The sequence below is a fragment of the Thunnus thynnus genome, chromosome 10 (genome assembly GCF_963924715.1).
Source record: "Thunnus thynnus chromosome 10, fThuThy2.1, whole genome shotgun sequence".
NCBI lineage: Eukaryota > Metazoa > Chordata > Actinopteri > Scombriformes > Scombridae > Thunnus > Thunnus thynnus.
In genome coordinates, this window is record NC_089526.1 from 16,100,175 (window position 1) to 16,124,576 (window position 24,402).

The window sequence follows — 24,402 nt, forward strand, 5'->3', positions numbered from 1 at the left end:
ATGAACAAGGTGAGACACTGTCTTGCTCTGATCTGATAATCACAGCAATGGCGGAAAATAAACATTTGTGAAATAATAATAATAATAATAATAATAATAATAATAACTTAATTTCATGATACAATCCCCATCCTTCCACCAATATGATTTGATTTACATGTTACATATTCCAATTCTGATCTTTGCCCCATCTCAATTGATACTCCTTCTTGGAGAAATTATGTTCCACTGTCCACCATCCATCACTGAGGTCCTGTCCACCATCTTGGCTCAGATTCCTCAGTTCCTCAGGAGCTAGACTCATCTCATTGCAGCTGTACACTCTGGCACAGCAGGCTGCTGTCGTACTCTACTTACTGTGCACAACTCTCTAAGCAAAAAACTGTCCATGCAAAATCTATTACTTTATCCCCTTGACTCTGATCTAATAATGCAACCTGGCTCTTCCTTTAATATAAGTATCCTCTATGTATTTTATTGAACTCCTTCACAATCTGTCGCTTGTACACATATTGTGTTAGTGTGCGCATCACAGGCTGTGTAGTACAGTTTATATCACATTCTTGTTTAATCTATACAATCATACAACACACCAGAGCCTCTCTATCAGCAACAGGCCCTTGCATGAGCTAACACATAGAGAAATCTTAATTATATATACTCAATGCTATACTGTGGTAAGCTGCTATGCTATGATAAAATATACTGAATCAGTTCACTGATGTGGTGGATTTCTGAAAAAATAAAGTAAATGTATAAGAACCTTGATATGAACCTCCCTTCCCTTTCTGATTAGCTCCTGCTGACATCGGTCGAGATTGTGAATGAGTAATGTCTGTCGTAGTTGAAGGCGGGCATGTATGTGTCAAATAAGCAGTCAGCGTCAGGCGAAGAGTGTTTATGGCTGGCGCAAGATTCAGCAAGGAGTAAATCAGAGAATCCTCGCCCCCTGACTGGCTGAAGAGGAGAGCAGAGAGGGACCTTTCCACCAGAAAGGGGAGGTCAGTCCATTTAACATCTGGACGAAAAACTGCAGGTAAGAGTATGATGGTGTTTTCCTTTTTCTTCATACAAGAAAAACAGTTATTTGTTGCAAAAAACATTACTTTAAAGTTAATGGGTGTGATTGCTGTTCATTTCCAGTTCTGGTTCCAGTTCCATAGACACAATAATACCCTGACCCGCCACCCCCCCCCCACCTCCCCACCTCCGGCCTTGTCCTGCTGTGCTGACTGGTCGGGGGGGGAGCTGTCCGTCAGCGTGTTTTGTGGTCTGGGAATGGTCAGCCTGGCATGTTGATGGTCTTGGCTGTGTAATTCTGGAAGAGCGGCTGCAGGAACATGCCCATTGTGCCAAACACACACACAAACACAAAGATCCACAGGAAGAGGCGGTCGATCACCATGGCAACGTACTTCCAGTCCTCGCTCACCTGTGGACGGGGAGGGACAAAAGAGGTTTGGGATGGGGTGAAGAGAAAGATTAAGGTGAGCAGAATCACATTCTCTCTCACATCCTCTCATTCTCTCTCTATCCGTCCCTCCGCCTAACTATGCAGAGGGTTAATGGAGGTGAAGGGTTAATGTGAGCAGAGACTCGTTCTGCCACAGAGCACTGATGAGGTTTGACACGAGTCAAGGAGGAAGAGAAGGACGCAAGAGACGAGAGAGTGATGGAGGCCAGAGAGGCGAAGGGTGTGCTGACACTGTAACCCCAGTGATGATGACTTGGGGAGGAAAGGAGGGGGAGGGCTGGTGAACCACACACTCTGCCAAGAGAGGGAGGATTTTAAAGCGGTCGGCATGGCGACGGGATGGTAACTATGGCGATGATGGACAGAATTACAGAGGATTGTTAATTCCCGTGTCAGTTTCTTTCATTCCAGGAGAGAAGCCTGGTTCTCCTAAGATGCCGTGAGGAAAAGTGATAAAAAATGCCACCCTCACTCTCCTGTCTCGGCTCCTCTATTCCAACGCTTTTCCAGTTGTACTCCTTCTCTATGCACACGTCATGCCGCTGCTATAATTACATGTCTATGTTGAATATTCAGTGGGCTGTGATTGCGTCACCAGATCTGTCTCCTTTGCTTATGCTCTGGTGTAGTCCCCCATGCGTTTCAAATGGAAGAGCTAAACAGCACTGCTACATAGCTATACATGATATGGCACTGAAACCACAGATCTGTGTTGCACGTGATGCTTTTTATGGCTAGTAACATATTCACATAAAATAAGATGATTTATGGTGTGATGTCATCCACACATAAAGAAGATAATAATTGATTTTAATGTGGTGTAGAGCCAGATGAATACATTGTGTATGTTGGCAAGAAATTGCAGAGCAGTAAACTAAAACAATCAATTGTGTATTGGCAGCATCATCAGCAACTACTGTGTATTGTACTTAACTTTTTCTTGATTGAACATTTAAAGGTGCAGTGTGTAGGATTTAATGGCATCTAGTGGAATGGACTTGGCAGAAAATGGAATATTATATTGACAAGTATATTTTTATTATTGTACAATCACCTGAAAATAAGAATCATTGTGTTTTTGTTACCTTAGAATGAGCCCTTTATATTGACATAGGGAGTAAGTCGTCTTCCACAGATGCCACCATGTTGCATTGCCATGTTTCTACAGGGGCCCAAAATGGACAAACCAAACACTGACTCTAGAGAGGGTCTATCGGGACCCTAAGGGGAGGGTGCGGGTATTCAGTTGGTTACAATCTGCAACCTCACCACTAGATTTCACTAAATCCTACACATTAATCCTTTAAATAAATATGGTTTTGTTTAATGTGTTATCATGTGTTTAAACCTACATTCATTGATTTTTTGACTACTTGGGGGCAGTGCAAAAAGCTGAAAATATTAGCATTCATTTGGAGTCCAATATTCACTCCGCCTTTAGCTCTGTTTTGGTTTCCACCAACTCCTGAGGGAAATATCTGGCTCATTAGCTGCTAAATGCTCCGCTATGTTCACCAGCGACTCGTTAACTTTGTCTGCCATTTGGTACTGGTCAGGTAGTGCACAGTGGATTTATCAAAGTTTTTTCTCTGAAAACAGCTACATGCTGCATATGGAAATGAGAGCGATGAGTGTGAACCAAAACAATCAAGTTTCAGCCATAAAACCAAAATAATGAGCTTAAACTTTTGATGATAAATCTCTTTGGGTTTGTGATTACAAACGGCACCTTTCACATAACACATAGATCATTTGATGAGTTGGTAATACAAAAATATTAATTAGAGCAGCTTTAAATTATCAAGATCACTATCAGCCTCAAAAATACAGCATCTAACATGGAACAACTGAGACTACTGATACTGTAAATTGTACTACACAGATGATATAATACTCACACTCTGATCATCATCCTCACTCTTCATGTGGTTGGCGATGAAGCGTACTCCTTCCACAGCCTCTTCAAAGCCTGGACAGGCTTGAGCTAGCAGGGCCTGTGTCAGAGCAGGACCTCCTGCTGCTTGTTTCCCCCGCGGCAAGTTTCCAGTGCTCCCCTCCCGGCTCTCCCTCACCCTGTTCAGACCATCCATGGATCCCCCTCCTGCACCTCCAAGATCCCCTCCAAATTGTTTAACAGATGCCCGGTTCACATAGCAGGTACAAGGGTCACTGTCCTCCTTGCCAAACACCCCTGTGGAGGTTCCCCCTCCATTCCCGCCAGCGCTACCCAGCCCAAGCCCTACCATCAAGGCTCCTGTCTCCCCGCTGCGCCCGCCCTCCTTCTGCTCCTGGGCCCTCCGTCTTTGGCGCAGCCGCTGGCGCTCACAGCTGTTCCTGGGCTGGCGCATGAAGAGCAGGGCGGGAAGCTTGTTGAGGAATACCAGTTTAACCCAAGGGGGCATAGTGTGTGTGGTGGGTGAGCGGTGATGCACATTGAGCACACACACACTGGTGACGATAGAGAAGGTGACCAGGACCATGGTGAACATCAGGTACTTCCCCACAAGAGGGACATCTAGCGAAGTGGGCGGGACGATCTTGGAGATCAGCAGCAGGAACACAGTGAGTGCCAGCAGCACGGAGATGCAGAGTGTCATCTTCTCTCCGCAGTCAGACGGCAGGTAGAAGACCAGGATGGCCAATGAGGTGATGAGCACACATGGGATGATGAGGTTGATGGTGTAAAAAAGAGGCTTCCTGCGGATGATGAAATCATATGTGATGTCCACGTAGGTGGGGTCAGCAGGGTTCTCGTTTCGCCGACCTGGCAGGGCGATGATGTCCCACTCCCCGCTGGGCGTGAAGTCATCCATGCTGGCCACGTCGGCACGCAGCACCAGATCGATCTCAGTGCGATCATAGGTCCAAGAGCGGAAGCGCAGCGTGCAGTTCTGCTGATCAAAGGGGAAGTGCTTCACCTCAATCTTACAGGCTGACTTATAGATGGCTGGGGGCAACCAGAAGATACTGCCATCGTGGGAGACCACTGCATTAGAATAGAACGACACCTCGTACACCCCATCAGCACTGAGAGACAGGGAAAGAGAGATAGAGACAGAGAGGAGAAAGAAAAGAAGAGGAGTGTGAAATGATGGCCTTATAAAAATATTTTGTAAACAAAAAGTGTGATGAGAGGCCATGTTTCCCCTGAGTCTTATGAACAGTGGAACATGACACATCTCATTATGTAATACTATTAAAGAGCTCCAGAAAACAGAGACACACAAACACACACACACACACACACACACACACACACACACACACACACACACACACACACACAAATGCAACCAGGGTGTGCAGTCTGAATTGTAAGAGAGGCAACATACTGTACATCTGGGCTCAAGCTAAATTTACCTTTAGAGTCCACCAAGTTCAGTGATACACACATAAGGATAAAAAGCTACACAGACTCCCTCACAGAAAGACACACAAACACATAGTATGTGTGGATGTGGAGGTCACGAGGGTGAGACTTTGAGGTGTGTTTGAGAGCAGTAAGATCACACACCTGCTTATACAAACACAAGAAACAAGGATGTGGGATCAAATGAACACACAGTCTAGACAGGAAACGCAGCTAACAGGTCAGACTGGGTCAAGTTAAACAGCTCAAATTAGCCCACTTCACTCAGAAGTCAGCTGACAACATTAAAGCTGCAGATTGAATTTCCATTTAACTCAAAATTTTGGCAACAGAAATAATTAATGATGGCTAAGTCTGTCAAATGTGACATACACAAGAGGATCATTCCTCATTTTTGACTGTAATTACACAACTGACCCACCTACTCTAGTACACTCTAGAAAACATCATCTCTCCTGCAAATTTTGTTACAAAATAATCAAATTGACACTTCAAAGTCAATAGCTGTTGTGCTGCTGTGCTGTGTGTAGAGCTAATCCTCCTGTTTAGGTGATTGACAGGAGTTCGAAGCAGTGGAGAAGACTCGGAGGATAACATAATGATCTGGGGTACGTGGGATTAACGGGATCATTTTATCCAGTGTTAGGTGGGTCAGGGATCTTTTAATCTATCGTAAAGCCAGGACTGAAGTGGAGAAAGAGGAGAAGGCCAGACAGATCACTGTGCTCCGATGAGCTGATTTACATTCTGTAGGCTGACACTCAGTTTCCATTACATTAAGACAAGTGGTCCGCAACATCCTTATCTGGCTCAAACCTCCTCTAATTAAAATCTAACAAATCAAGTTGTGGGATTTGCTGTCTAAGATAGGTGGAAAATTGTGTTGTGTTACATATCTGTGATTATTGTGATATATTTACTATATCGTATATTTAAACCATATCACCCAGCTGTGCTAAATAAACAAAATACTGTGTAGTAGTCAGATTTCACTTCTTTTTCCCATTCTTTAATCAAAATATAAACTTTTCAAATACATCCATACATTTTTAAGCCCAAATCCAATCCGAAATATGCATGTAGACAACACAAACAACCTTAGCAATAAAGGCTATGAAACAGATGGCCATTTGTGGGCATGCACAAAGGATCTGATGTCAGTTCGATGGGGAAGTAGAGGTAACTTTGCAAACAGAGCATTCAGAGCAGGCTGAAGCCTGGGCTTTTGACTTGAAGGCGCCATTTTTACATACATTCACCTCAAATTTTGAAACTTTGACTTTGTTGAACATAGACATCAGACATTACATGTTATGCCGCCTTTAAACCTGCAATAACTGATTTTTTGACCACTTGGGGCCAGCAGAAACAAGCTAAAAACACAAAACTGACTTACTGTCACCTTTTAAGTTGGTAAGGCAGAACTTGTCAGCAAACAATTGCCTATTTACACACCCAGCAGATATGGAGAAACAACATTAATTTTCTCACTCTCCTTTTAGCTCTGGTTTGGTCTTCACCAACTCTATCTGGTGTTTTTGCTGCAAAATATTCCATTTTCTTCACCAGCTAATTGCTAACTTCGTCTATCCGTCCTACAGCTGAAAACGTTTCCTCACAGCAGCAAAATCAAACTTTACAGCTGCATATTTTAGAATTGAGAGACATAAAGTATATTAGATGTCATATAGGTAAGAATTCAACACCAATGGATGTTCCTGAGTAGTGACTATAAATTATAATGCAAAGACAGATTTATTATCTAGAGTCAATGCACATAGACCACATGAACATCACACATTTTAACGACTCAAAAAAAAAGTAGTGCCTTCTTGTGGATTTACTGTACAAACTGTACATATATATATTTACTGCATATATCTACTTTATGTGTATTTGCACTTATCTACCTGCGTGTGTAGTGCAGATGACTCCATCTTTGAAGTGTCTCTCGAGACTCTGAGGTATAGTAATGTAGCATAAGCGATATGAGGAGAATACAGTGGACATATTCGATCATGCGTGGTGGGCCTGCATGTATTACACAGTTAAACTTCTGGCATTTAATTGGTGTTCTTATCCAAAGTGACTTACAATGGTGGCAGCTGGATCAAAGCACCAGGGAGTTGGCTTTAAAGCTTTATCACTTTAACATGAGAACTGCATACACTTATATGTGCTTTTGTTGTTCATGTTTGTGAGCATGCATGCATCCATGAACCTGTGTGTCTACTGGGAGCCTTTTGAAGTGAGGACAGGAGGGTGAGTGAGTGACTCACTTGTTGTAGAGCACCACGTCAGGCAGCCAGATGTGTTTTGAGGGCAGTCTGACCTTCATCATTCCATCAAACTCCTCAGGGACCCAAGTTAGACGATAGTCCTGCCACTCCTGAGGACCAATAAAAACACAATGCTTAGTCACTTATGCACCAATCAAACAGCAGCAAGAAGACATCTTCAGAGGAGAAGAGAGGAGAGGGTCTATCTATCAGTCTTTTTGTCTGTCTGACAGTCAGTCAGTGGTCAATATGACACATCACAAGCCACGTAGGCCTGGGGAACATCCTGTGCTGTCTGTCCTCTCTAAGCTTACATCATACTTTTAACTATAAGCCTAAGAGAGAGAGAGAGAGAGACGTGCTCATGTCAGCCCTGACCCTGAATGGTCTTTTAAACACAGACAGCCACAAACCAATCAGCATGATTAAAATGCCATCTACAGTAAGGCCGTTCCTGTGCGTGTGTGTGCAAGCATGCGTCTGGATCAGCAAACATCTCTACGTCCTCTGTGTAACCTTGTGGAAAAAGAACAGCATTATCTTGTTCTCCACGTTGTGGGTCAATCGTTGACATTGCTACACTGAAGCCTCTGCGACCTGCGACAGCAGCTCTGTCTGGCTCTTCTATGTTATGGTCATGTTGGAGCTGTAATGCCCATGCTAGGTCGTCTGCAGTAACTGTGATGAATTATGGTCATTACAGTTTGTCTTGGCTCAGGACAGCTGTCCTTGGCTCCCCCTGCTTACCGCTAGCCAGGGATCCATAGAGCACTGATGGCCATTCTACGCTCCGTTACATGTCATAAATCCTAACTTGCTCAGGTGCAAGTGTATGTGCGTTTGTGTGTGAACATGAGACAGAGAAATGCATCAAACTATAAACAATCTAATCAAAAATGCAGCGTCCATGATGGTTAAATTATACACCAAAGGCTGTTTAGAGAACTATCATCTCTTTCATCTAAACGTATGTCCAAATTCAACATATGTCTGTTGTAACACCTGCCCTCAGATGCATGCACATATGCTGACGATGTGTGTATGTGGGTGGGAGCATTTTTAAACCTTGTTTATGTAAATGTGTATACCTACATCTTCTACCATGTTAAGGCCCCAGCTGTAAGAGCCAGCCATGCAGAAGAGGGTCACAGTGCAGTCAGAATCACATTATTCACAGGTTGCACAAAGTGAGGTCTTATCTAAAATCACAAACTGACCACTTCACCAACTGAGTGATAGCCATTCAGTATTTGTGCAATATGCTTTATTATTATCAGTTATTTGTGTTTTGAGTGTAAAAAAAAACACCTGTGGTTCCTGTTCATAAAATTCAACTCCCTTCTCATATTTCTCCTGTCAGATTTGGGGTTTTCGCAGATGTGAATTGTTTGACGTCTCTCTCACTGTCGGCATCTGACACCAATCTTGTGAGTTCTCAGAGCTGCTGCTCCACATGCGCAGAGGCAGGATTAGACTCTGCCAGCTGCAGCGCCAGAGAAACATATGGAACACAGAGATGCATCTCTCCCCTCCAGTAACTGGACCTCTGCTCATAGGCTATGGTCTACTGGTCTATGATAACACTGCGGCACTTGATTATATAATGTAAATCAGCATGTATACTGTAGTACATCACCAAGAGAATATTATTCAGTGTCCAGGTTTGTCTAAGTCACATCTGTGACTACTATCCGAGACCCTCATGGCTTGTGATTCACTCCCACTGATCTGGCAGTCACACCGCTAAGGTAAACTAAGGTAAAACCATCTAAAATCAAATCAACATATATTATGTTTGTTCTATATTTTTAATAAACTCTGTGTGATTTTTTTCTCTTTCTCCGTGTGGCTGAATGTTAGGTACGTCAGGTTGGTAAGATGAGGAGAAGAGTGGGAAGTCTCACCTGTGTTAGCCAGACGTTTGTGGTCATCACCTGCTCTCTTTCATGCTGCAGAGGAAGAAGACATGTATGAAACAAACTGTGTGATTAAACTGGTAATCCAGCAATTTAGGATAGCACTTCAAACAAGTTGGGGGACATGTGCATGAAAAATCAATGTTACAAAGCTATGACATCCTTACTTTGAATGCCTTGGCAGAGTCAAGCTTCAAAAACACCGGGTGCTACACGTTTCATAGTGCAACTCAAAAGCTCCTTTCATCAGAACCTTCCTGTCTGGTAAATGTCTACATCTTTCAAATTCCACCAGTTTTTAAGTCAAGGTTTCATTTAGAAAATCTGAAGTCTCAAAGCCCAAGCCGAGACAACCCAGATGACATCACAGGGTTGATGTGATGAAAGCTGCTCCAGAGCAACACAGGTTATATCATACATCTGTTACAGGCTGAGTAGTACTCTTCATGACGACTGAACTGATCTTTATGTTTTATATCAGTGGAGTGGCTACTTAACATTTAACATATAAAGCTAAACTAATGGATTTAAGTGGAAATATTAAAGATCCCCTCCAGACATGTTTTAGGACATATAAAAATACTTGCCTTGAATAATAATTTGTGTCATTCTAATTTTTCCACAAAAATAAGTTAAAAACCTTAAAATCTACTGTTTCTCCCTCACTGAAAAATCCTGAATCAATGAATATGCAAATTTATTTATTTATTTTAAACTGTTGGACAAAAGATGCCTTCTACTTCACTGTAAAGTCCGTTCTCAGTGTTTGTGCACTGGAAGATTCATGTTTCCACATCACACTTGTGTAAGTTGTATATTGGTCCACGATTGACTCCAAACCAGCTTTGATGTGACAAATCACCTGTACGTGCCTTAAACTCAGATTTAAGGCGAACGCAGAGAATCTTTCCTTCTACAGCAGATGAATGTGAAAATAAACTCTGCACATACATCATTCTGCACAGTGAAGCTCAAACAACCAAGTGAAGTCATAATAAACAAAACATTTTTAAGCAGAGGGAACTTTAAGTGTGCTTTTCACTGACTTTAAGCAGGATGTATTAAAATGCTCTGAAAAGATTTCTATGAAACTTGATGAACAGATCAGGACGAGCTGATTACCAAACCGATTTGAGATTTCCTGGGATTTATATAATTAAAAACAACTTCATAATCAACTTCACTTTTGCAGAGTTAGAAAATCAAATTAAGTGTCTCCAGCAGGAAGAGCATTAGCCAGCATTAGTGCACTTTTTGCACATGACAAATGTCTTTAAGATCTAATTAGTATCATTCTTTGGACTCTTTTTTTAGTGCGTAATCACAACTGAATGTTGAAAATTATACTGGATCATCCTCATGCTGTGAAAGGTGTACCCAGATTCAAACAAGCCTATGCATACTCACCACACTGATGAGCTGGGCCAACGACACCATCAGCTGCACCGTAACCAGCTCGGAGCCGTTAGTGGCAGGACGGATCAATTTGTTGTAGTGGGCTGGGTTGAGGAGATGCTCTACCAACCGTTCCTCTGTGTCTGCCCCGAGGCTTCCTGTAATGAGAGAACATTATCATCATCGTCATCTGCTGCTATCATGACACAAAAAAGTTGCAGCCATCTGTGTCTTGATATTATTAGAAAAAAACTGACTTTTATAGAAATCTGTGATAACTGTACAATCATTCAAGAGAAGGAAATCATACTGTGCTATTGAGTTTCTTTGTTTGGCCTCTGCCCTCTCTGCGGGCTTTGAGAGCTGGCTATCCATGTGTATTAAGAATGCAAAGCCTTTGAACCATGGCATTACTCATCACTGCCGGCTGGAGCACGTCAGCACAGCTCGATACACACTCCTTACAAGATTTGACATCATAAGAATGAGTCAACCAGTCTGAATGTCTTTATCGCTATCCTTTCTGTCTCTATCGCTTTCTTGGTGCTTCTGTCTGTCTCTGTCTATTCTCCTCTGCTGTGTTGCATTTCTCCCCGACTGCCAGTCTTTTGTAGCTCTGGGTTACTTTTCACTCTATCTCTCACTTCCTTTTCCCTGTCTTTTCCCCCCCCTGTCCCTCCTATCTGCCATCCCTCCATCCGTAGCACACTGTAGTCATATCTGTGGAGTGGTTGAGTTTGGGCAGAGCTGTCACAACACCACACAAAGGAGGGGAGGCGTTTTACTGAGAGACACATGACGCATAAAGTGAAAACAACTGCTCTACGCCTCCTCCTTCCTTATTTCCTCTCCCGCTATTCACTCGCTGTCTCTCTGGCATCTGCTCGCTCCTGTGCTGCATCTTCTCACTCTCACAATTACATCACACTTTGAGCCTGAAGGTAAACACAGGTTGCTTGCTGTTAACTTGGTACAAATGTTGTCATATTCAAATCTGCTATTTTAGAGGCTATTAACGGTGCAGGAAAACAAACATTGACTGATTAACAACCTTAAGATGAAACATCTACTTTTCAAGGGGATCCTTAGACACAAAACATCGACATTAACAGGCAAGGAAAAATAAAAATAAAACCAAAAAAAGAAAAATTAAAGAGTGAACAATCAAAATAATATAAAATAAAATATTCTCAAAAGAAACAAGAGGCAGCCCCTCCACTCCACACCACTCCTCCTTCGCCTCTATTACCATCTCTATATATACCACACTAACAAGAAATTGAATAAATGAAAAATTGGTAGAATAAATTAAATTTAGCCAATAATAAAGCTGGAATGTTGTGCTGCAATTATTAGTTGATGTATTGATTGATCGATCACCAGAAACATAATCAGTAACTCTTTTGATAAACGATAAAAACTTAAAATATCATGATTTCATGCTTTGCTTTGTCATAAGACAGTAAACTTTGGATTTTGGACTGTTGTTCGGACGAAATAAGACATTTAAAGACGTCACCTTTGATTCAATAACCTGCATTTTCACTATTTGCTGACATTTTATAGACAAAGTGATAATGAAAATAATCATTATGTGCAGCCCTACTGGAATATTTGTCAATGAATCAATCAATTTTGATCATCAATAAATGATCAAATGTGAGGATTTGCTGCTTCTTCAGTTTCTTATAATTGTAAACTGAATATATTGTTGGGCTTGTTTGTTGGACAAAACAAACGATTTAAAGACATCACCCTGGGTTTTAGGAAATTGTGATGAAGTATTATATACCAAACAATCAATTAATTAAGAAAATAATCATCAGATATATCAATAATGACCATAATGATTGGTTGCAATAGTACTGAGAAATGAAATGTATAAGCTACACAGGGTAAAGACAGAGAAAGTATAGATACATAGAGGTAAATACAAAAAAGAAGAACAGATACATTTGAGATAAGCATGAATGTTGAAATTTGTGTCATCTGTGATAAAATTATATAAGACAAATAGTGAGGCAGAAATTAAAACACTGGGAATAAACTGGATGTATCACACTTGTTGTTTTTCCATGTTTCTGAGTTTCTCCCTTGATCTCCATCTTCCTCCTCTCCTCCCTCTTGCCCTGCAGCGCTGCTGTGTTCACTGAACAGGAATGATGGCCTCTGACTCTGGATCAATGAGGATTCTATCTGCGCCCAGTAAACTCAACACGCAAACCTTTTTTTAATCTTCTGCTCTTTCCCGTGTCCCATCTCTTCCATCTCATTTTCTTTTACACTTTCTCCGTCCTTCCATCATCCGACCCGTGTTTTCTCCTCACTCCCCTGACTGTCTCTCTCCCTCTCTTTCCTTCCCGTTATCTCTATCTCTCCATCGCTGACAGCCACTATCCATTTATTGCCCCTTCGCTCGCTAATCCAACATCATCAATACACATCCTGTCAGCACATGCGTGTAGCACCCTGGTTGTTTATTGTGCGTGAGTGCTGGCTTGCTTTTTATGTGTACATGTATCTTTTTCTGTGCACGTATTCATGAGGGAAATAAACATCGCTGTCTGTGTCGGAGCCATATGAGTAATGTATATTATATCCAGAAGCACAAGGCAATAACACGGTCGGATGAGGCAGAAAGCTAATACAGTTCACTTAAACAATGATGAAGCAGAAAACATTCGCATTTCCATCAACTGTGCTCCAAATATAAATGGTAATTTCATGCTCAAACTAACTACATGACAACTTACAACTGCTGCTAAATTATCAAAATGATATTCAACTATTTCTCTGTATTAGTATCATCATTAGGCATCCAGAAGAATCTGCACATAAATAAATGCACAAGCAGATTTTAATGCAAGGTCTCTGAACTCACAGATCTGACTGTTTGTATCCTGTAGTGCCTCAACCAAACCTTACACCATTGCACTTCATCTTCGACATCATACCTTTTGGGAAACAGCATTACTGTCGGATTAATTTTGTGTTGTTTTTTTTAAAATGAGCACTAAGAATCTCCAGTAATCAGTCAAATACCACTCAAGACCACAAAGTTATATTAAGTTGAGTAAGTAAAAGATGACTATTGTATACACTTATTGCAAAATTTAATCAGACATAATTATCCCTGTCAGCCTTTGCCTGGTTCTGTCTTTGATATGATTCAAGGGCAAAAATGCAGCAGTTCATCACCCAGATCAACAGATACACACACAGTTGATAGGAAAGAAAGAAAAATAATGTTAATCACAAAAGCTAAAAGTAACGAAGGCTACAAGCTTAAAAAGATCTATAATAAATACATTAATAAATAATTATAAATGTATCCAATTTAAAAGGATACTCAGAGTAATGAGGCTGCACAAGCATAAAAACCATCGAACCACTTTGAGTAACGGTTAGTTTTACAAGCAGGCAGAGCAGAGCGATGTCACAAAGGCAGCGATGAGAATTCACCAGCTAGGATGCGCTCAGGTAGGTTCAATATGCTCACTGATTTCCTCTTGGTTTGATGGTCACAGAATAACTCAGATCCCTCTGTTTCATTTCAATAATCTTTGTATTGATCTTCACGGTAATGTTCAGGCTGTTTCTGACATCTGACAAATTTCAACAGGCCAAGCTATGAGTGATTTTTTTTGTGTGTATCTGGCACCGTTTGCAGATATAATTTTTTTAATAGGATATCTCAACGTTGTGAGATATGGCATGTTTGATCATTTTTAATATTTTCTTATGAACTACTTTATTAACTTAAATGAAAAAAGTCATGCATCTGTTTCCCCTTTATGTATTTTTATGCAAATCTAGATCAAGAGGCAGATTAAAAACTCAAAACTCCTTTCTATTATTAAAATAAATGTAGAGCATTGCGCAGCCTTGGCTTAATATCCACTCTCTGAATCTCTGTATTTTTTGGTTATGTTTAGCTCAACTGAAATATTTGCATGGGTCCAGGATGAAAGTCTAGACTAATATTTTACGGCACTGAGACAAATTAGAGACCCAAACATAATTTCTTATCTCGAGAACAAGACTGCAAAAAATATCCACACACTCCAGCCCGCTCGCTGCACAAACACGTTAACTCGGCTGCTCATCTTCAGCATTTATTTAAGCTTCTAAACAAAGACTGATCTTTTCAGCCCCGCCGCTCTCTGTCTCTGTCTCCACACACGACACTATGTCATGCTAAAGGCCCGGGCTGAGTGGTTGTAATGTTGCTGGTAGCTCAGGTTGTATTCTGGTTGTTTTCCAGTGCAAATATTGCAAACTTAATGTGACACTATGAATATTTCAGCAGGGCTCCCCATTAGACCCTGAAGCGAGGGAAGTTACACACCACCATGCACATGCAAACACACACACACACACATACACACACTCCAGTGACACAGCACAGAAACAGATGTGTTGGATGAGATGGTAGCCATGTTCACTGTGTTTGATTGCTTCACAATTACATGTTTCTCTTTCCTTGCTTTAAACAGCCATTTATCTTCACGTGCTGATAGACTTAAGACAGTTTATAGGTTTCAATTTATAGAGTAACTAGTTCGATGATATGAAATCAATCAATTCTTACATTTCACATCATCTGTTTACAATGCTACTTAGAGGCCTGAGTCCACACACGCTGTAAAGACAAACGTGAAGAAAATGAGGGCGAAGCGAGAGCTAAATCGAATTATCCCGCTAAGACTATTATAGTGATGATCTCTATTTATACGGCTCGCTCGAATGAGGAAGGTTGGAGGGAAACTAGGGTTGCGTTGTCTCCTCTCTGCACGCTGCCAAAGAGGCTTTTTGGCTGCAGCCGCGACCTTTTATGTGAAAATATTCTTAAATCAATAATGGAGAGATCCATTGATCCACTGGCAACACCCAATTGGCTTTGTAGTGCTCATAGAACTGAGATATTAATATTGATCCCCCATCCGGTTGCAATATTACACTCCAAAAACAAAGCCATCCCCACTGTGGACTAACTGGAGGCGGAAGCTTTATTGTCTCCAGATTCAACAAAGGATTTGTATGCGTCTACTTCAGCTCTGCACTTATTTCTGTTCTTATAAAAAAACAACTCCATAATACTAATACTCTGCTATACCAAAATACTCAAAAAGGCATTATATAAAACTCGTTTTTCATGATGATTGCAGAAATTAAATACAAGGACAGAAAAACAAAATAAACAAATGCATAGAAAACCTCATATAAAAGTAAAAAATTGAGAAACAACACAAGATTATAAATGGCCAAAATCAAAACATTTACATATATATCAAATGCCCAAGAGTGTATATTAATGCGCTAAGAGGTAAAATAAGCATTTACAAAATACAATTACCCTTAAGACAAACACAGAGACAAAAAAACACTACTTTAAGTTAAAACTCTGAGTTGGTGAATCTCTGCTGTAATAGTTTCATTTGCAGAGAACCTTGTCACAAACATCTTTGTAGTATGAATGTTTTAACAATAATGTATCATCATAGTTCATAGTTCGTTTTATAGATTCTTAATACAAATAGGCCTTGAAGAATAGGTTCACAATTTTCCATGTCTGTCTTAAAATAATATTCAGGTGCCCAAATGAACATTGAAACAAGTTTTTCTTGATGTAATCATTCCTCCTGTTCATACTGACCATTAGAGGAGTGTAAGTGATGAAGGCCAAAATCCGAAGTGTGTCCGCGCAGTCATTTTGTGCAAAAATGTATTTTATGTAAGTTTATCTGAAGCTTATATGAGGCTTCAGCAGTCCAAATTTGTCAAATAAAGTGGATATCTTTCAAAGTTACTGTCTTTTTAGTGCCAAATTCTCATTTTTTGTTACTATCCTTTAATCTCTTAAACTCTGCAGACCTTTTAGTAGATATATGATCACAAATACAGACTGTGGGGCCAAGAAATGTTCCATCCCTCAAGATCAAATGTGCTATTTTGTATCTCTTTCTATAAAACTATTTTTGTAATTCTAGTCCACATTTCAAGGTTACCAAGTACCCAAAATACACTTGAAGTTTCCATTTAATGTGATGGCACAGCTATTAAAAATGGCATCTTACTGTGAGTTAGAAAATGTTTGAATACATCGCTGTCCAGAGTTGCTTATTTTCAATTCTTTCAGATAAAATGAAAAATCATATGTTCCTTTATGGGCTGAGAAAGATCTCCTACTTCTCAGCAAAATTAATCATTTAGAGGCCCAAATCTGATGGATGCATTGTCACAAAGCTGGAAAACAAGGCTGCTTTTCACACACAGCTCATGAAAAGTTGACTCCTTTGAGATACACCGTTTTCACAGGGCAGTGACGATGAGTGATGTAACCTGAGTGAAGCACTGGGACAAGCAGAAATGGAACATTTTGTCAAACAGGGTGTAATTTTGAAGTCGCATCAGCGCAAATTAAAAGGGCAACATGTTAAAGTGGTTTTCGACTACTGCGGAATCAGAAGCTTTAATCCTTATATTAGGGATATACAGTAAAGTATGGTTTATTTGTATTATTTACAGCCCAAGGAGCTCAGCTGTTCGATGAAAGACAGTATGGATTTATAGTAGTGCATATTTCAGGGATTGCAATAAAATTCATCATTTGAACTGCATAATGCATCTCATAACAACTATTATTTGAGCATTATTTGGCTACCCATAAATCCTGAGGCTGTGTTATCACCAGGTCAAAGCCTGCAGCCTGAGAATATATTAAAATATGTGCACGTGTGAGTGAGCAGATTGCCTGTCTGATAGAAATACATGTATCTAAATAACCATTTGGGCTTTGCCTTATCTTGCAGAAGCATATTGTTATCAATAAAAACAATAAAGTATATTTGCTCTCTCTGCAAAAGCATTTATTTCCTTTTTCATAAGCATATTTTTCTTGTACTGCTGGCCACAGTGTACTTTTAACTTCCATACACGGCATCATCAGAGCAAGGTATGGATCATTGTATAAACACCGACATCAGAGCAACACAGGCACTGCTCTGCTTCGGTGTAAGTCCACCTTTTTTTAAAATAATGCTCCTGGACAAAGTCAAAATTAAAACTCCCTTATCTGCCTCTTCTTCTCCACTGCTTAAGTTTCTATTAAACCTCTGTGCTCTCCCTCTGCTTCCCTCTAATCTCCAGGGCCACACACACACTGCTGTGCGCCGTTACTACTGCTGCACATTCATTCACTCGCTCTCTCTCTCTCTCTCTCTCACACACACACACACACACACACACAAACACACACAATCATGCACAAATCACACATGAGAGCACACGGTTTTACACACGAAATCACACACGGTCTCACATACGAATGCGGGCCTCTGTTGCGAGTCTGCTGTGCATTGCTAATCACAGATGGTGCCATATCCGCTGATCTGGTCCTGTTGCTGCTGTGTGTTGGGAGTCAGTCCAAAGAGATAGAGAAAATGAGAGAGCGAGATAAAGACAGAAAGTGACAGAAAGACAGAGAGAGAGAGAGACAGAGAGACAATAGGAGGGCTGTTGTAACGTGCAGGTTGAGATGCTGCAGAGATCTGCCGTGCAGCAAGAAAAGTGATGACAGGCTAACTGACTGAGGAGAACTTTCTAGACCGTAGCCCTTCCAAAGAAATGATCAGTTGATACTCGCTTAAGTGCACACGTACAGTAAAGCAGTAACAAAGATAACGGTGCACTCACACAGTCACATATGAAAAGTAAAAGAAGAAGACATCGCTGTGCAGCAGACAGATCTGTTTCAAGATGCAGCTGATGAAAGTTCATTTTATGTCCTTTGATGAGACTGTCGCACACCGTGCTCCATATCCAGTAACCCCTGCATCAGGTCAACTCAGCACCACAGACCTGTTTATTATGCATGGCCTGCTGGGGGAAATGACAAGAGACATCCTCCTCACACAACAGGATGGCCACATCCTCACGGCAGAGTCTAAGACAGGTGGTGAAATGTCCTTGAGCATCCATGCACAACCATTGAAGGTGAGACTCCATTTGCGCATATGTGTGTATCCGTGTATGTTAAAATCTTATGTAAGAAAGTATTGTTGTGGGTCCGGAGGTGTTGAAGTTATGACTTTTCTCCATCTCAGTCTATCATTACCAATATTTGCTCTGACGTTGTGATTCGGGCATGTTTGTGCATGAAAGCGTTGCGTGAAATCACAAACACACGTCTCATGACTTCAGCTTCTTCTTCTATGCAAATGTGATATGAAGGTTACAAGCATGGATGCCATCATACGCAAATGTGAACATCATTATATCTTAGTCTAGCACATGTTGTTTTGTTTTCTAAGTGCATGCTTTATAATTGTTTTGCTTGCCTCCTTGCAGGGGAAGTAATGAGAAATATTACTCTATTATTACAAGCTATGCTCCAGGTGTGTGAGTGTGTGTGTGTGTGTGTGTGTGACCATGTGCTCATTGTGAGCGTTTCTTCAAACATATGTTTATGTGTGGATTGAGTTTATAGTCTCTGAGGATGATGCTAATCAGACTTTCTCCCTTAAGGAAAGATGACTCATTAGTACTCAGCAGCTTATGATGCTCCTTAAAGTGATATTTCATTTTGGTAGCGTTTTCTCTTTTAGCCCACATACCACCTCTGTTCGAACTCAGGAATGATCAACAAAACTGAACTGATCGCTCAGGGGAGCCAGATGTTATGCAGCAAGTTTAGAGCGGTCTCACAAACGACACACATCCTTGTCAGAATTGAATTTCTATTAGTTTAATAGAAATTTTAAGCTTAATTATTTTTAGTTAGTTTAAGTGTTGCTGATATTGAGCCTGCAACTAAAAATTAATTATTAATGATGAATAATTCTGTTGACTAATCATTTGATCTATAAGATGTTAGAAAATGGTGAAAAATGCCCAGCACTATTTACTGAAGGCCATGTTGACGTCTTCCAATAAATTTGAATTTTTTTGTTTTTAATTTAGTTTAGTCAACAAATAATCTAAAAGACCAAAACTATTACATTTACTATCACATCAGACGAAAAAAAGCAGCAAATTCTCACAACTGAGAAGCTGAAAATTAGTTTCTGTGCTAGATATAGAATGAAAGAATTCATTAATTATCAAAATAGCTGCCAATTAATTTTGAGAGAGATGGTGACACGACAATGAAAGAGTCATTTTCTCCACTTTGCACAAATTGACTGATTGGATGAATTGATGAATCGACTAATCGTTGCAGTCCCGCAAGAAGATTTTATATTTTTATATTTTTTGTCTTATATCTCTATGTATATCTATACGTTCTTTTATCTGTAAAACACTTTGAAAATGTGTTTTTTAAATGTGTTATATCATTGAAATGATCACTTAAGTCAAACATTTACTTACTGTAAGCCTGCTATTATAATATTACCTCTATTGCTTGTGTGTGTGTGTGTGCGCGTCCATGTTTGTATCTCTTCCTCAAACCCAATCTGAACCTGGTGCTTGAAATGATAAATGGTGGGTTAATGCAGGTCAAAGTGTTTGATCTTTTACTGTATGTCTTTGTGATTGCTCCTGGATGTACTGTGATGAACTGTGCGGTGTAAAGCTCTCTTTCTGCGTATGTGTGTATGTGTGTGTGTGTGACAGAGAGAAAGCAGGAGCATGTTGTCACCATGGGTGATGATGAACAGTTAGTCAGTGCAAGGCAGATGGCCAGGCATGTGCGTGAGTGGATGGAGGTGTGTTTGTGTGTGTGGTTATGTGTGCTACAGTACACAGGCAGTGACAAACAGTCTTTTTGCTTGGAGGCACTGAACTGGCCTCTGCCCTTTCACTACTATGGATTGGCTGAAAACATTAAGGCAGCCGTAACTCAGCCAATCAGCTGATATGTTTTCTGCTTGGCCTGTGGCAAACCCTCGCTGAACAGAAATTAACACCAAATTACAGCCAATTTACAGAGGTAAAATATGTTCCAATACACTAGTAGCTTTACTCTTAACACATACCTCATTTGCTCCAAATGCGCTGCAACAACAGTCTCATCTACTCACTGCACGTCATCCATAAAAACAAAAAGACCATTTATCTGTCTAAGCCGTTATATACTATAGAGGCAGGAGGCTTGTCCTGTACCGCCTGATGACACATCATTTGTCCTTGATGACAGGATGTAGAAGTTGTTTTAGCTCAAGCTGCCTCTCATTAACCTACCCACTCAATCCAAGACCTCGGTGTTAATGAGAGAGAGAGAGAGAGAGAGGGAGAGAAAGAGAGAGAGAGAGGGAGAGAGAGAGGTAAGTGAGTGATAACACAATATCTCTCTCTCTCTAACACACACACACACACACACACACACACACACACACATACATACATATAATAATAAGTCTTTTTTAGGTAGGTTAATGTTTTGCAGATTGCATGCTCATTAACAAAGACTTCCATGTCCGCTGTTTGTGTTCTTTCATGCAATTAATCAATCAGCAGCAAAGGCAGCGTGTAAAATACATTTAATGGCTTTTAAATGCTTAAAATGTTTTCAAAAATATGCCCTATTTCATTTTATTTGCAGCCCAATGAGATTTACGCAAACAGAACCCCCAACAGAAATATATTAAAAAGGCTCACTAATAAGTCCATACAGGAATATTATTGTGATACAATACCACATGGTGTTACTTTATAAAGTAAGGTCTCTAAACGCGCCGTGTAGAGAACAACAGACTCGCTGAAATAAAGGATTTCTTTTAGGTTTTAAACCGATAACACAGATAATATTAGCCACTGCATTTGCTAGTGTTTCGGCATTGTGCGCATGTAATATATGGAGTGGCCAATGTTTCTCCACTACATCATTCCGCCGCGCTCGCTGCTGTTGTGAGAAAGATGGTGACACAGCAATGAAAGAGTCATTTTCTCCACCTCTGCCTCTCCTCAGCATCTAACCACTCCTTTTGTTTTCACACTTACTCCCTCAGCACTTTAAAGAAATCCAGTCCCTGGGTGCACAAACGCGGTGGTTTTGGCCCTGTAAAGGTGACGATGCACACAAAGGCGCATCGATGGAGCCATTAAGGCGGAGAAGTTAGGCTACTCACCTCCCGCAATGGCGAGGAGAGCCATCAGCAGCAGCGGCGGCCAGCCGTCCATCATCATACGTGCGTCCGAGCGCGCTCCGAGCCCGAAAGGTGTTCACCGGAGGCCACCCTAAGCACACCCGCAGTGTTACTCCCCTCCTCCTCGCGATCCAAACCTTTCCTTCACTCTCTACCTGGCATGGTGACGTCAGGGCTCTCCGTCGGTCCTACACTTCTTCTCGGCTGATAGCGGACAATAGAAATATCTCGGCGGAGCCAGGTAAGCTCTGCGCTGGGTCGTGCGGTGCAGGCTGTCCGTGCTGAACACCGCTCAGCGATGCGACGCGCTGGAGAGGCGGGGGTGGAGCGGGAGGATGGGTGCGCGGAGGGGCGGGGGGGGGGGGGGATGGAGGGGGGATGTGGCATACCTCAGAGGCTCCACAGCCCAGCCAGCGATGCCAATGTCTTCCCCACACAAACTCACGTATCACCATATAATATTCAGTGGTCTTGGGTACGTTCAGAGTGTTTGTTGTGCTCTATAATGACTTTATAATGACCTTGTCAAACTTGATGGCGTCTTTCATCTCTATCTGCTTTATCTTTAATATTAGCTTCAGGCCAAATAGTTGTGGCAGCAGTGGTATTTCATATCCTCTCAAATTTACCATAGTACAGTTTTTTTTTATCAGGCAGCCCTCAGAAAATATAAGCAATGTGATAAATTCTTTTGCCTACATGCAAAATGGATTACTCTGTAACACAATCAAAGGTTGTAAATAGCAATGTGTTGAGGTGTGTCTCTTCCTGCCCTGGTTTATGTGTATATCTCGCCTCCCATCTGAGCCCATTAAAATAACCTCACACCACCTTTTCTTTCCAGGACTGCCTGAGCCTAATGTAGGCTAGTCATTATTCTGTGAATAATCTTTACCCTCTAAAAGCCGGAGGGGGGGTATGTCTTGTCTTTTTTTTTCTTATTTCTACTTCAAATTTTCCCCGAAAGTGACCTGTAATCCAAATCTACAAAACCAAGTGTGCAGGAGCCAAACAGAAAGATGGAGCGGGAGGAAAGAATGGGGCAGGTGCAGGGGAAGGAGTGTAGTCAGATAGACACAAGTTAGTATGAACATCTAGAAGCTTGCTGCTCCACTCTGCTTACTGGGCAGTTGGTGCTGAGATTCGGGTACCTGAAATTAAGAGAACTATGACAATTGATTTAAATGATGAGGGGAGGAGGGAATGCAGCAAATAAAGAGAGGTACAGGACACAAAAAACCAGTAGGGAGGGAGGGGAGAGGAGTCAGAAGAGTGTGGGAGGCAGCGAGAGAGGGATGGATGGATGGGGGGGAGTAAACAAAGTAAACAGGGGCGCAGGGTGGAGGGAGGAGGCGGTTGCCGTGGTGACTAAGAGAAACCAGAAAGCTCCAGGAGGAAACGACCTGTTTCTCCTTCATTTTGTCTATTTTCATCACCGACACACACACGCACACACACACACACACACACACACACACACACACAAAGAAGAGTACACATGCGCAGCTGGCACACACACGCATACAGTCACGCATAAATGCACACAATGCATACACACACACACACACACACACACAAATGTACATATGCATGCACAGACACAGGCAAACTCTTTCACAGTAATGTCTTCCTCTCTCATGCTATCTTTATACACTCTTCCTCTCTCCCTCTCTCCGTACAGTCCTTTCCTTTCTCCCTCTCTACCTCTCCTCTGCAGTGAATGAGCTGACCTGACAGTGCTCCTCCTCTGCACTGAGTGCTGTGAGTCTCTCTCTGAATTATTTAAAAGCTGGGACCCCCACGAGTGCTTGTCTTCCCCTAACACCCCCTCACGGTCCCTCTCTCTCTCTCTTCTTTCCTCTGTCCCTTCCTTTCTGACTGTCATTCTGTCTTCTGGTGGCTTAAATGACTTCCTGTGGTTCTGTCATATCTGGGCAACACTTTGATTAACATTGTCCAAACCTGATTTATGAATCACAGACTGATTAATAGTGTAGGACTCACCAAACTAAAAGGAAGGATTATTCGCAGTGGTGGAACATAACCAAGTTCATTTACTTGGTTACATTCATTACATTTTAGAGGTAAATATTATATTTTTCACTCCACTACATAGATTAGAAGATCATCTTATAAAATATAATGTGCTGTACAGTACAAAAAGCATATTAGCTCCAATTTACAACAATTAAATGTTGATTACATATTTATGCATCAGCCATAATAGTGAAAATAATACAACATTGACATTATACTACATAATGGGTAATTTTAATAATTTTAGTACATTTCATATTTGTGTGTAGTTTTGAATGCAGGACTTTTATATGTAACAGAGTATTTTTAGATTTTAGTGTTGCTACTTCACTAACTTAATTCATCACAAAATAGTTACAAGATGTCCATGATGCAGAATGATAGAAATTATGCATATGAATAACGTTAGAAGCCAAGAAAATTTCAAGCATATGAGATTGGATGGAGACCAAATTCAACATTCCCAAAAACAGACTGACAAGCACTGGAAGAATCATGCGTCCGACACCCCAGGCTTCCTGTTTGTTTTGACCTACTTTGTGATTTAATTAAGAGAACATAGAGAACTAACCACAACAGATCACACGGATGGAAGGAGGGGTGACGGTTAGCAGTGTCTGTTGTTGTGTAATGCCATTTGTGACACTCTGGGTAGCAGGATGGCCAAGATTAGAGATGGCTCCCCCTTAAAACCTGGAAACCTGGGTGCAAATGCATGCAAAAGTGCGAATCTGCCTCATTGAAGTGTCTTTGAGCAACAGATATATTTGTTCTGGAGTCGACTCTGCGATTTGACCCCCTGACGAGGGGTCATGCAATCAAAAGAGCCCTACAAAAACCTGAT

At 41.1% G+C, this 24,402-nt stretch overlaps 1 protein-coding gene across 1 annotated transcript; it reads right to left on the reverse strand.

The window, feature by feature from the left end:
- Positions 1–448: 448 nt before the first annotated feature.
- On the reverse strand, positions 449–21,832 carry chrnb2 (cholinergic receptor, nicotinic, beta 2). The gene is made up of 6 exons (XM_067601467.1): positions 21,504–21,832; positions 10,447–10,592; positions 9,028–9,072; positions 7,124–7,233; positions 3,373–4,501; positions 449–1,432 (listed from the first exon to the last, which is right to left on the reverse strand). The coding sequence occupies exons 1-6, from the start codon at positions 21,559–21,561 to the stop codon at positions 1,283–1,285; spliced, it is 1,638 nt and encodes a 545-aa protein (XP_067457568.1). The 5' UTR covers positions 21,562–21,832; the 3' UTR covers positions 449–1,282.
- Positions 21,833–24,402: the final 2,570 nt, after the last annotated feature.

Bases quoted from the DNA above. Each gene is read 5' to 3' on its own strand.
- chrnb2 (XM_067601467.1), bottom strand. From the start codon at position 21,561: ATGATGATGGACGGCTGGCCGCCGCTGCTGCTGATGGCTCTCCTCGCC. The intron at 4,502-7,123 runs GTGAGTCACTCA...CCTGTCTCTCAG, and splicing joins GACGTGGTGCTCTACAACAA to TGCTGATGGGGTGTACGAGG. The intron at 1,433-3,372 runs GTGAGTATTATA...CCCCGTCCACAG, and splicing joins GTGAGGATGATGATCAGAGT to GTGAGCGAGGACTGGAAGTA.